At 39.9% G+C, this 14,007-nt stretch overlaps 1 protein-coding gene across 2 annotated transcripts in view; it reads left to right on the top strand.

Annotated features, from left to right (window-relative positions):
* The window catches only part of foxp4 (forkhead box P4), a 226,470-nt gene that overhangs the window by 161,760 nt on the left and 50,703 nt on the right, over positions 1–14,007 (top strand). For both annotated transcript variants that reach the window (XM_022682717.2, XM_049472009.1), the window contains exons 6-8: positions 1,701–1,854; positions 9,435–9,639; positions 11,254–11,352. In XM_022682717.2, coding sequence (XP_022538438.2) covers positions 1,701–1,854; positions 9,435–9,639; positions 11,254–11,352 — 458 coding nt within the window. The remainder of the gene's footprint in view (positions 1–1,700; positions 1,855–9,434; positions 9,640–11,253; positions 11,353–14,007) is intronic.

Here is a 14,007-nt window from a genome sequence, read left to right as displayed (position 1 = left end):
GGGGGGGGGGGGGGGTGATACGGATTGAGCCTTATCATAAAACGATAAACATCTGATGTCATATAATTTGGAACTGTGCTTAACATCTTGAGCAGATGTCGTTTGTCATTGTTTATTGCTGTGTTAATTTGCGCAGCAGCCGCATGCAACAGACTGCTGCACTTGGCGTAGTCGGCAGGATTGTGAGAGCGTCGACTGCACCATGTGTAGCAATGATGAGTGAGTGTGTGTGTGTGAGGGTTTCAGACCACATGTGCAGTAGTTTCTTACTCATAGATTGAGCATTATGTAGGTCAATATTAATAAAATGTGCCTTTTGTGTCACAGCATAGTAGGTTGAATGAATTATTATACATTATTACAAATATAGAGGGAGAACGTTACCCTTCATTTTAAAGTAATTTTGGTGATGATGGGTGTGTTTTTTGCCATGGCTCCAATGCAGCCTGGTTAACGCAACAGTCTGTAAGTTTTTTGGTAAAAGTGTGCAATTGGTAGAGTACTTTTAAAACATGCATTGTGCTATTGTCTCTTTTTAAATCGGATGAATCTGTTGATTTTAGCAAGTTGTCATTCTCCATCTCCATGTTCGCAGTAGTTCCTGTATCAGTAAAACTCATCATCTGGCACCTACCAGACCACTCTATGTTCATTTTTAGAATGAATACATATACTTGGCTTTCTAGCGATGGTCGCAAAAGCACATTAGCGCCATGTATTACAATGTTTTATCCTCTTTCCCACTCAGAAATAATATTTTCAATTTAAAATAAATATTTTAAGCACTGTAGCTTTAAGTTGAACATATTTACTTTTAGATTTAAGCCTTTAAATTATGCATTTAGCTATTTAATAAAAATAAAAAGTAAAAAAAAATCAAGAAATTTCCTGTCCACACTGTCATCATCTTGAGATAACTCCGCCCCTTTAAGAAAGCAAAATCAGTGATAGCTCGATAGCTTTATGTTTCATATGATATTGTCTCCATTCGTAGATAACAAAAAGCTTAAGCTGTCCACCCTGTCACAGTAAAATAATACAGTAATTAATGAAGAAAAAAATGAAATTAAAACAGGACACAACATCACCATGAAAAAGTAAACATGTCTGAAATAACTTTAGGTCAACCATGTTTTCATCAAAAGCCAATTTTTACTAAAATTAAATGTCCACCCTGTTATTGCAGGACATCCTGTGCGACATGGTGGACACATGCTTTAAATGATAAAATAAAATGTTATTAAGAAGGTTAAAAAAGGAATGATTTCTGTTTAGTGTGAAGTTGTATAAATGTGATGAATATTCACAGTAATTTTAGTAAAAATCGAATTGTAAAAAGTCATTTTTTAAAGATATAAGACACCTATATCCATACTGATTCCACGCAACCCCCCTTTTCTAGGAAAAAAAAACAAACTTTGCACTTTCCATGCAGCTGGCTAGCGTATGGGCACTTGATGTCCACCGCTGCAGGAAGTGCAGTGGTGACCAAAGGGAAAAACTTTCTCTATTCCAGGATGTGTCTTATCTAAACATGTCCTGCTAGAGGTTTGAAGGCTTATAAAAGCAAATGAGTGTCTCCTTTTCTCCCTCCCTCCCCATCCTGCCACTCTCTGTGCCTCTTCCTATCCTGTCCCGTCCCTTTTGGCATTCTTTAACTCGTTGGACGCTCTCTCTCTCTTTTCTCTTTGTCTCTTTAGCAGCAGCAGTTGGGCAGCAAACAGCTGGCCTTCCAGCAGCAGCTGATCCAGATGCAGCAGCTTCAGCAGCAGCACATCCTCAACCTGCAGCGGCAGGGCCTGGTCAGCCTGCAGCCGGGCCAGGGGGCGGTACCCATACAGAGCCTGCAGCAAGGTATATAAAAAAATATATATATATACACATACATACAAACATACATACATATATATATGTATATACACCAGGATTGTTGGGACAGTTACGCATTCTTTTTTCAACTTTTGATTAATTAGATTTGATTCAGCTTCAGAAAATGATTTACTGAATCTATAAATCTCCCCACAATAAATTTCCCCACAAATCAATTTAGGAGTTATTCTTAAATATAGACCCAATATTAGAAATCCAAGCCCTTAAAAATGATCACAATAAAACCCAGTTATGTCTATGAGTTTTAACAGTAATTTTTGAATACCATTTTTTCAGTTAACTAACTACACTTTTAAAAAGGAAAATAACTACTACTTGTTACATATAGAGTATTTAAATAGTACTGAATCACCATTAGTACCTAATTAGTACCTTAAATAATCAGTACCTATCAATTACCTAGTAGTTACTATTTGTTTAGTATCTATCTAAATAACTATTCAGTAACTTTAAATTATTATTCAGTATTTTTTTTTATAATTGAGAACAAACTAATTATTCATCCAAAAATATTAAGTACCTGCTAATCAATTGTTAAACACTAACTAATTACCTAGTAGCTATTAATATTTTAGTGCCTACTTATTAATCAGAATCTACTAATGATTCAGTACCTATTAATAATTTAATAAGAAATATTCACTATCTATTCCACATTAATTATTATTTAGTAACTACTAATTATTTTGAATTTACTAACTATTCAGTATATCATATTTAATTACAACCTACTAATTATAAAGTATCTATGAATTATTCTACTGACTATTTAATACTTACCAGTTTTATTCAGAATCTACTAATTACCTAGTACTTACTGATTATTTAACAGATGCCAATTATTCAGAATTTACTTTAAAACTATGTATAAAATATGTATCTCTGCTTTTGAAGAATGAGCCCACTTATAGGTGTTTAGAGCTAAAAGCTTAATAAAAAAAATAACTTCTGCTGAACTTTTGTATTGATAACTAAAGAAATCAGTTCTGACAAAATCAATAGAAAATCACTACAGTTGACATCACCATAAAATATATCACTTCCCTCTAAACTGTGATATACCCTGAAATCAAAGCAAGCATCAACATTCAAAGAAACTGGCTTCACTCCATGTACACTGTTGTGTACAGCTCCCCCTAGTCTCAAGGGAACGTACTACACCCACCCAGGTCTGTCTTCCAGGTGGTCCGTCTATATTGCAGAGCCTCCTCTCCTGCCAGCCCATAGCGCCTGCCACAGGGCCACCGCACATCCGCGGGTTCACTCCTTTAGAGATGACTATTAAAGGAAAGCCAAGCCTATGCGTAGCCCAGGAAAAAATGCAGCATGCTAAATAAACACAGCCTGTATATTCTTAGCCTTGCCCAGGACCAGATGGTCCTCGCAGGCCTAGGCCAGCCTATCTCACACAGTCCCAGTGCCTCCTCACCTCTGCACTCGCCTTTAGGTAGGTCCTGTCTTGTATACGGGTCGTGGACATGGCAATTTATACTGTATGACATGTGTAATGACTTAAAGGAAAAAGGAAAGCATGCTATTCTTGATAAATATATTCGTTATATTTCTAAAAAACATTGTCAATTTTGATTAATGGAAATCGTTTTTTGAAACCTATGGGACTTGATATACATATATATTTTCCAATGATGTTCTGATGTTAGCCACTTCCACAGAGAACTTTATTAGATATTTATATGATATGTAAAACAATTTTGTTAGCTTCACATCTCTACCAGAATACTTTGACAAAGTCTTTGGCACAAGACCCATAATTGTCCCAGGTCTTGTAATATGTGGCCCCCTAAATGTAAGGCAGAGGTGGAACCAACCCCCTGGGCAACTGGTTGAGGGCAGGATGGAAATAAGCTGGCAGGTGGAAGCTGCTGATTGGTTGACGTATAGGTCATGCAGTATTTAAGCCTCCTTGTAGAACTTTTTTTTCAGTTTTACTGTGTGTTTGTCTGCTTCCCATATGGGCTCAAACGCTCGCATGCTGACCCCCTGCCATAAACATGAACGTGTGGCGAACGCACAGTAACACGCAGTGTCAATCGCTAATAACGCCAGCCGTAAAACCAGCCCCTCCGTGGCCCTCTCCTAAAGCGAGCAACAGGCTATCATCTTAATCTATTAGAGTGGGATGGGTGACCCCCCGGAGACTAACCGCAGCCCTGTACGCAGAGCCACATGTGAAGCTTGTTAACTTAATCAGCTCGTAAAAAGATAAAAGGCACACTTGATTGTTGGTTTTGTGGAAGGCAGTCATTTGGATAATAGGTAAAATATGCCACAAAATTCGCCGGCCTCTGCGGACGACTGTGGATGTGTATGTGTGCGTGGATGTGTGTGTCCCGGAGTTTTAGGTGGGCCAGACGCGCTGATCCCGCCAGAGGAAATTAGGCTTTTTTGGTCCGTTTTTTTTATTTCGCTCTAAGTGTGCCTTATATATACTTTCCTACATCCCTCGTTTCGTCAATTGGCCTCTCGGCAAATGAGTCCTGACTGCGAACTGGCCGGCCCCGGCGCGCTTCGTAACGAGACACATGGCTTTTTACGGGTTCCACAGTGACCGTAACATTACAAAAGCCTCAATAGGAGAGAACAAACAAGGAGGCTTCTCGGGTTTCCTCTGCAGACTTCCCCTCCCTCTGTTCCTTGGAGAGAGAGAGGACTAGCAAGAGAGAGAGAGAGAGAGAGAGAGGGCAAGAGAGAAAGAGACAGAAGGAATGAGATATAGATAGAGAGAGAGGGCAAAAAAAGAGAGAGAAAGAGAATGAGCCTCTGAAACGAGACTGTGGCCATCTATTACTGTGCTTGACTTTCATTTGCTCTTATTGTGCCTGACAGCTCGGATAATTTCAATCTTAAGAAAACAGTCTCCACTATGCTCTTTCCTGAGTAAGTGTGCATGTGTATGTGTGTGAATGCACATTTACATAGAAGGTTATTTAGGTTTTTAGCAAAAAAAAAAAAGGTTCGTCTGGTGGAAAGAAAGATGAAAACCTACCGAACGAGAAAAGAAACCAAAAGAGAGAGCTTCTATGGAAGGCTTCAAGGTGGGGAACTTTGGGGACGTAATTTTTTCGACAGCTGCAAACTTTTGGCATTGGCGTGCCATTTCAGACCACTCCCACCATTAACATAACCAACGGTAATAGCATTGCCCTGAAACCCTTGCTTACATCATTGTCTGAAGGAATCACCACTAAAACTAGAAACTAAAAGTTCTGGTAGGAAAAAAGTAGGTAGGAAAATAGTTATGAGTATAAGTAATTGATATTAGCTACATAACTGATAATGTGATTACATCAGTACAGTACAGCTTTGCACTAATTATGTAAGTAATAATTACATTAATTAAGTGAGTAAAGTTTCAATGATTGCTCATAAACAATTACTAATTGTAATAAGAATTTGTTCATTACATGTACTTCAAGTAACTGAAATTATCAAAACCACTGCTAGCACTCTCACCCCCCCCTCCCCACCCCACCTGACATCAACAACCAAAGGGGTCTTAAGGAGCCCAAAGAAGAAGAACAATGAAGCTGAGCCTCCTTTGCTCAAATCGACACAACAGGCCAGGCAACAGTGGGAGCATTGCGGAATTTCCCCAGCTATCCTTCTCTCTCTGAAAAGAGGCCTTCCATTAAAGCCAACCAGCCAACCGTGTGCATTCTTCGGGCCAGTCATGCTTGGCCAGGGCCGGCCGCTTGAAAAGGATTTGTCCTCCTGGTCCGCGGGTGGCGCCGCCGCCCCGGTGCGTTGTTTTTTGTTTGTTGCTCCTTGCAAATCGTTCCCTCGGGCAAACTGGCATTTTCCACTTTGGCAAATGACTCAATAGCCCGTCCTGCAGAGGGACGACTCACTGGGCTGTTTTTCTAATATCAATATCTGTCACGTCGGCTGTGGTCAAAGACTTTTTCTGCACCTCCTTCCTCCTTATTTGCATTGTTTTACTCTGGGAGGTAGGAATCAAGATTTGACACTCACCCATCACCCCAGCCCTCTGACAGTGTTGGCTTAGTGTGCAGATAAAAATACAATAATCCCTAAACATAAGTATATTATTCAATTATATTAATGAGATTATTAATCAATAATTTAAAGTCAGATTTCTAGCTGTTAGACTTTGGCAATGGCAACAGGCGTGTGAAATAAGTTAAAGAAACAGCTCATTGGCTTCTATTGTATTGATGTTTGTTTGATCCCTAACACTTAAAACAACTAAGAAATTACAAATGTAGTTATGAGTATAAGTAATTGCTCACAGTCGCATAAGTAATCAAAGTAATTTAAATTAAGCACTTGGAGTTTATTATAACTGCTCATAACTATTATTATCAGTAATTAACATTAATTAATTGACAATTATATTAACAAAATTGCACATTGTTTTAATAGTATCTAAAGAAATGCAAACAAAGTCATAATGATTTGCTCATAACTAAACAAGCAATTAAAGTAAAATAATTCAATTGTAATCAATTGTCTGTAACTTCATAAGTACCTGAGATAAAGTAATTGTTGAAGTTATTGTAAATAATTGGTCATAACTATATAAATAATTGAACTAACTAATGCTGTAACTCTTAACTACATAGTTAATCAAAATTAAGTCTTTAAAATGATCATTATTTCTCACAGATAACTACATAAGTAATTAAAGTTAAGTAATCCAAGTCATTCAAGTTAAACAATTAAAGTTATAAATAATTTTCCATAACTACTATACTAAACAATTCAGTTAAAATAACTGAGGTTCTCGTGAGCAATCGCATAAAACTGCATAAGTAATAAACTGGAGTAATTATAAATAAAGTTATCTTGCAGTTTAAGGGGATTACAAAAGAGCATAGGAAGCCAAAATGTAGTGAAGAAATTTTTTTGTTCAGCAAACAGAATTAACATACGTGCACATGGAAGCATAAAAGCACCATATGCTCCGACTTCAGGAACTCTGTGATTCCTACAATCGCCCGGCCTTCTCTGGGGGGCTTAGCTCGGTGGTCTCGGACTGGAAGTGTGTGTGATTTCTGTGTGTGCATGCATATTTGTTCGAGGAGGGTTGTCTGTGGGCACGGAGGAAAAGCACTGGAGTCTAGCCACAGAGGAAACGCCCCACCTGCCCGTCGGCTCGGCTCGATGTGCGTGTGTGTGTTGGTTAGGGAGAAAGTGAGAAACAAAAACACTTCATGGTAGGTAAACCATTCTGTCTCCACCCTGCACACTCTCTCTCTCTCTGTTTTTTTCTATCTTTATTCCTATGTCCCTCACCCCACAAGCTGTAATTTTAGAGTTTGAAGCACATCAGTGGCCATTTGGGCTTTTTAATGCTCCGGCAGGTTGTCTTTTAGAGGAGGTGTGGCAAAAAGTGCCACAGATAGGCCGGACAGACCGGAGCTAAAAGTGTGGATGTTCATGTTCTGGATCTTATACCTTAAGTCTCTCCCCCCACCAGCGACAAATCTTAGGGGTCCAAGCACTTTCGTGGCTTTTTGGGCTTTTCGCTGCTCCAACAGGTTGTCTCTTAGAGGGGGGTTCTCGAATAGCCGTGGATAGGCTGGATGTGCCGGACAGACCGGAGCTAAAAGTGTGGCCGTAGATCATCCCCCTGGCCCCCGTCCCGCTGCGAGGCGAGCACACAGGCCTCGGCCTGGAGTTTTGTTTTGGCGGGGCTCAAGACAAGAATGCCGACGCACCAGACATAATATTTGGATTGCTATTAAGTCCCTGCCATGTGTGATAGCATAGCAGGCTGCGGCTTTTCGAGAACAGCTTGCGCCAGACATGCTCAGGGTAGGGGTGGGGGTGAATGTGAGGAAGGGGGAAGGGGAGAAAATGTAGTGGCCAATGGAATTATCCACACCCTTTTTTTGTTCTTCTTCTTCTACTTCTTCTTCTGCCTTTTTTCACTCCCTTCCTTCGACCCTCCCTCCAACCTGCAGCAGCCCCCTCCTTCTCCTCCGTCGCAGCTGAGAGTGGAGGAAAAGTGAGAGGAACAAAAACAACCCCGAATTCAGCAAGTTTGTCGGAAAAAAAGGGGAAAAAAATGGACAGAGAAAAGAGACCACCTCGCCAAGATTAATACAGCCGGTGACAGAAGGGGGCACCAAAGTTAGTCAGGACAGCAATAATTACAAATAGGGGCAGCCGGGGGAATTGCGGAGATGTGGAAAGCTAACAAAAAAAGGCTGGAATTATCCGCTCGCTTCCTCCAATTTGGGACGAGCCCGATTCTTCCTCCTCCTCCTCCTCCGCTGCTACTCGCTCTCCAACAAATTTCACAAGTCCCGCTTGCTCAGCCGAGGATGGTGCAGGGTGAGCCCAGGGTGTTTTATGGGTTTGCCATGCTAATGTCAGCGTGCTGCCAGGCTTTATGATCCACCAGGGAGAGATGCACTGTGCCAGTTGGCTTGTGTTCAAGACAAAGGGAGGGGAGGGGGTGATGCAAAGACTCAAACCTTAGACACTCTGATCTGCCATAACATTAAAACCATAGTAACCCAGAGTAATCCACAGTAATTTTAGGCAGGTCCATGTTGTGCCAACACGAATCCCATAACTATATAACTTATAGACTTACAGTATAGAGACATCCTCCTCAAGACCTCTGAAAGTGTCCTGTGCGATTCTGACCTAAAAGCTGGGCGGAGAGAGGTAGGCGGAGCCTCCGAAAGCATAAGTGAGAGCTTTAGGTGCTCATGACCTCAAAATTTACTTTTTGCCTAATATATAATACTCTGTATACTGTAGATCCCATTGACACCCACCAATAAATGCAATTATAGCCAGATAATCAATATATTTTAATATTAACTATACCTGTCATGTGACTATCAACTAGCTATAGGTGCTCCAATTAAAAAAAGAGTATTAACTTTATTTGTAGGCTTTATATATGAGATATCAATATAAACAGTGGCATGCATATCAGTACATATATACATAAATGTATGTATTATTATGTAAATCTGTGTAAGTGGTGAGGTGCTAACTTTAAAGTTAGGTTGAGCACTGGCCTGTGTGCTCATGGCAAGACCACATGAATTTTGGGAGTAAGAGTGTAGAATACTAAAATAGCAATAAACACATTAAGAATTATTGACAAGTGTAATAATATAATGAATAATCTGTAACACTTGATTGATGTAACACAATGAGGGTCAGAGATAAGAGTAATTATGACCATAATAAACATTGTTAAGTGGTTAAGAAATGTCTCAACTGATTATTAGTTAATGCTTGTAAATGATAATTAGAAGTTGAGACATGATTATTATAAATATGTAATGCTTAATAAAGTCTTACTAGGTGTCTGTAAATACTTATTTAACACTTAAATTTGCGTAATAGGTATTGTTACCTAATGTACCCTTATTGTAAAGTATTACAGAATACAATCTAAAATAACAAATAGTTGCTCATTTATTAGTACACCTTTTTATTTAATGCTTACGATTTTTGTATATGTTTTTGCTACTTTATTATATTAGATTTTAACCTGCCATCTTCTTTCTCTTTTTCTTTGTTTCTGTTCTCAGCCATGTGTCCCACGGATCTTCAGCAGCTGTGGAAGGACGTGGCGGTAGTGCAGAGCGCGGAGGAGGCCGTCAAGCACGAAGGCCTCGACCTGAGCACCAACAGCTCCAACTCTACCTCATACTCGGCCTCCAAGGTCTCACCTCAGATCCCCCATCATCCTTTGCCAAATGGACAGAACTCTGTGCACACTCCAAAGAGAGACAGGTGAGTGGAGGGTCAGACTCGAAGAAAGTGTGGGTTCAGAAGGATGATGCATGGTCCGTCCAATACTTTTGGGATGGAATGAGTTCAGCCCTTGTCACTGAATGCAATCAAATCCTCAAAACAATGTTAGTATCTTTAAAATCTAGTAGAAATACTTCTAAGCTCTCATAGACAATAGACAGAGACAGTTACTCCAACCAAAGCAGGATAACATTTGTTTTTATAGTTTTTATTCCTTTGATTTTTTTCTTTGGGAAGAAACAACATATTACAACATATTTCTAGAATTTCTCCTTGGGCTCAATAAAGTATCTATCTATCTATCTATCTATCTATCTATCTATCTATCTATCTATCTATCTATTAGCATTTGACCTCCTGATTTGACCCTTTTGCCTATATAATGTACAGAATATGTAGTTATATAACCCTAATATTATATAACTAAACCTAATACTAATGGTAGTAACTTAGTAAATGTAAGGGCTTTGTAAGGGCTTTGTATTGGCAAGAAGCTAATGATAAGATAAAGCTGTGACAATTCATTTTTAAGCATATTGAAGATATTTTTATCCAATCAGAACCTTGGGATCTAAACACATAGTAGAACACAGCTACTATCTAGTGGGCGGAGTTTAAACACAACACTAAACGAATCTCTGTCTGACACCAATTTTGTGAAACATGTAAGCAATTTATTGCCATATCAATACTGTATTTTGTTTTCTGAGAATCAATACTGGCATTTTTCATTTTCTGCAAATAAATGCTCTAAATGACAAATATTTTATTTGGAACTTGGAAGAAATGTTGTCCGTAGTTTATAGAATAAAACAACAATGTTAATTTTACTCAAATATATAGCTTTAAATAGTAAAATCAGAGAAACTGATTCAGAAAATGAAGTGGTTTCCTAATTTTTCCAGAGCTGTATACTGATATTTTCGTAGATCCCTACCAGTAATATTAAAATACAGCTTTGTATACAAAATACAGAACTTCACACTCTGTTGCCTCTGTTACTCTGGTACACTTACACACACCCTTCTCCCACCTGGACTAAACCAGTGCACTTTTATCATCCACACACACACACACACATGCTAAACTAGCACAGAGGCGCTAGGGACGCTAAAGGTACGCCATATTCTGAAGAACTCGCACAAGCACCAAATATTAAATTAACCCAGGGCAGTTTACACCTGCACATCAAACTGGACCCTGACAGCGCCAGCCTTGAATTATTACATTTAAGAAAACAAAACACACACTTATGAAATCGCAGGAGACTCACTATATTAGACTAAAGTATTTGGACGCTTGTTTATTCATTGTTTCGTATGAAATCAAGGGTACTAAAAAGAGTTTATGCTGCTGGATTTTGGAGTTTCTTGCGAGGATCTGATTAAAACATTTAATGATGAGTTTAATAGAGTTTTAATGATGTTATACTCATATGACCACCTCATCATATCCATATCCTATGATCCTATGATGCACTACTGTATAGTGCATATGGGATACTCACATGTCTCCTCATTGTAGTAAATCTTTGTGGCCCTCATTGTCATTTTCTGGTTCATGATGAACATTTTTTTTTTTTTTTTTTTGTAGAGCGAGACTCTTTGAGTGGATCTCGTCCTTCACCAAGGGGGAGTCCAGTGACGAGCATATCATGCCTTACTCCAAAGGCACCCCTCTGCAGAGTACCCAGTGAGTACACACCACACACACCACACATACATATAAATGCAAACAAGCAAGAAAACTAGCTAAAAAAGCTAATGCTAACGCACACACCCTTGTGATTCTATCCGAGCTTGTGCTCGTTGGAGTCATCCATCCCTTTTCGCTGGGTGTTCTAACCCATCCAGTTCTCCTCGCTGTGTGTGCTCATGCTGGGCCAGCGTTACACACACACACACACACACACACTCGCGCACACACACACACACACACACACACACATGCCGAACAGAAGAAAAACAGTGCGGCGAGGATAATGCATGGCGCATGTGGACGATGTGGTTGCCAGTAGTTTGTAATGTCTAGAGTCGGAGCAGCTTCTGAATTGAGTGGGCTCTGCACTGCCAGCACATCTGACAACGAGAACGCAGTGTGTGTGTACGAGTGTGTATGAGTGTGTGTACGAGTGTGTGTGCATGTGTGTGTACGAGTGCGCTGCTCCACATCAGGGGGAACCTCATCTGCAAGCAAGCTGCTTTGCGTTAAACAGCGCTCTGATGTGGATTTGGGACGAGTTCCCCGGACCCTCAACCACCACAAGGAAAACACACACACACATACACATACACACACACACATACACACACTTATCCTAACTCATGCTTAGCAGCAATCAGACACATGACAGAAGATACTGTGGTCGCAGTGCCTACGCTACATGCTAGCCAGTGGCCACTAGCCAGGGTCTGAAATGAAAGATGGCTGTGGAGGAGAGAGTGAGAGAGAGAGAGAGAGAGAGAGAGAGAGAGAGAGGGAGCGAGAGAGAGGAAGGGAGAGAAAAACCTTGATGAGGTTCTTCAATTTGAAAATGACTTGAAAAAACTCTAGGTTATTCTGAAATCATGATATCATATCATATCATTGAGAGCAGTTCCTCAGTGCTCTCAAAAGTGCCTGATAGAACTTTGGGGGTTCCTTAATATGAAAGTTGGTTCCTCAAAGAACCCATTTTTATTGAAGGCTACTTTGTTTGAAGGAAGGTTCTTGGAGATTCTTATCTTGAAATTGTTTTTAACAGAACCTTCAAGAACAAGTTGAACTCTCTCTGTCAAAAAATCTATCAAACGACCTTAATAAAAATGTGGTTTCTAAAAGAACTGCAGTGTAAAGAAAAGACTAGATGCTTTAGCAAATTTTGGAGGTTCATTGATTTGGAAGTTCCTTGAAGAAACTCTAGATCTCCTAAGAGAGATTCCTAAATAACTTTTCAATAACTTTTAGGGGCTATTCACTTTGAAATTGTGAATCATGAATTTCTAGAGGTTCTTTAAAGAACCTTCTAGAAAAGGAACTTAGATACTTTAGACAAAAAAACCTTTGCAACAAGTTAAAGTTTATTTTAGTCAGGTAAAGATAGTGTACTTTTAGCTACATTTTCTTGAAGAGGTACCTCATGGTCAAGAGGTGCATTTAAGAACTTCTTCAGCGCTGGTCGCAAATATAGTGGCCTGAAGTTTATCGAGGAACATCAGTTCAAACGGGTTTTTACAGGCAGTTCTAAGAGCATTTGAGTTTAAGTTCTTGGAGGAGCCTGTATATCTTTGCAGTAAACCAGAGGTTTTACAAGTTACTAACCATTTCTTACAGTGTATATTGTAAAAGATGAATGTTCTAGGGAATGTTCTGGGGTTCTTCAATCTTCTGTAAAGGTTCTTTAAGGAACCTTCAGCAAACATTTTCTTCTAAAAAGCTTTTCATGACAGTTCATAAAAGCACCATTAAGTGTTCTTACACAGCTTCAAATTAAGAAACATTCAAAAGAAACTCAAGGAACTTATAAGGAACTAAATGAGACAAAAGTAAGAAAAAGAGAGAGAGAGAGAGAGACAGATGCTGTGGGTCTTTTCAGAAGCCAAGCTCGAAGGCACGATCCAAACCTCGCAACTCCAGCTGCCCACCCTCAAACACAATGGCAGTATCTCAAACTAAACACAACTCCACCCGCCAACTCCACCCCCCCAACTCCAACTCTCCACCAGCTTATTCTGTCAGCGCTTCAAAGCCACCTTATCCGTAAGTGAGCCGACTGAACGAGTCGGCGAGAGAGGGTGCTCGATTTTAGGCCTTGTGTTTGCGGTCGGCTGTTTTTGGCTGGACGCTGATGGAGGTTGGATGCTGATGGGGGATTCGATGTCACTCACATCAGGTGTTTTTGAAAGGATGCTGCCGTTCAGAAGAGACGTCAAAAATCCTTGAAAACGACCAAAGTTTCCAGCCCACAGTGGAAGTATGCGTGCTTTTTCAGCAGTGGTGCACCATAGAGACTTGGATGTCAGATTTCATTGCTGTGTGTAATAGTCAAATGGTGTGCATTTATGTGCTGACAAGCTGTTTGGATCGAGCAGTACATCTAAACGAGAATTGTCCCTCCTTCTGCTGTGCCTGTAGAGTGTGTGTGCGTTCTTATATTGGAGAACTTTGTAGAGGAAACATATATAGTACCCTCATCATCAAAATAAAATAGGTGCACCCAGTGGGAGTCAACCTACAGGAATGAATCTTGGTGGGTTGTCAATGTGGGTTGTCACCAGACACTCCAATGGTGTCTTGGAGTGACTTGTTGAATAGGAGTGGGTCATCTTCAGTGAAGAGACCTGCTTTCATCTTGGTGACGTTCTGTAC

This window comes from Astyanax mexicanus, chromosome 24 (genome assembly GCF_023375975.1).
Source record: "Astyanax mexicanus isolate ESR-SI-001 chromosome 24, AstMex3_surface, whole genome shotgun sequence".
Lineage (NCBI taxonomy): Eukaryota > Metazoa > Chordata > Actinopteri > Characiformes > Acestrorhamphidae > Astyanax > Astyanax mexicanus.
This window is presented reverse-complemented; position numbering and strand designations above follow the sequence as displayed.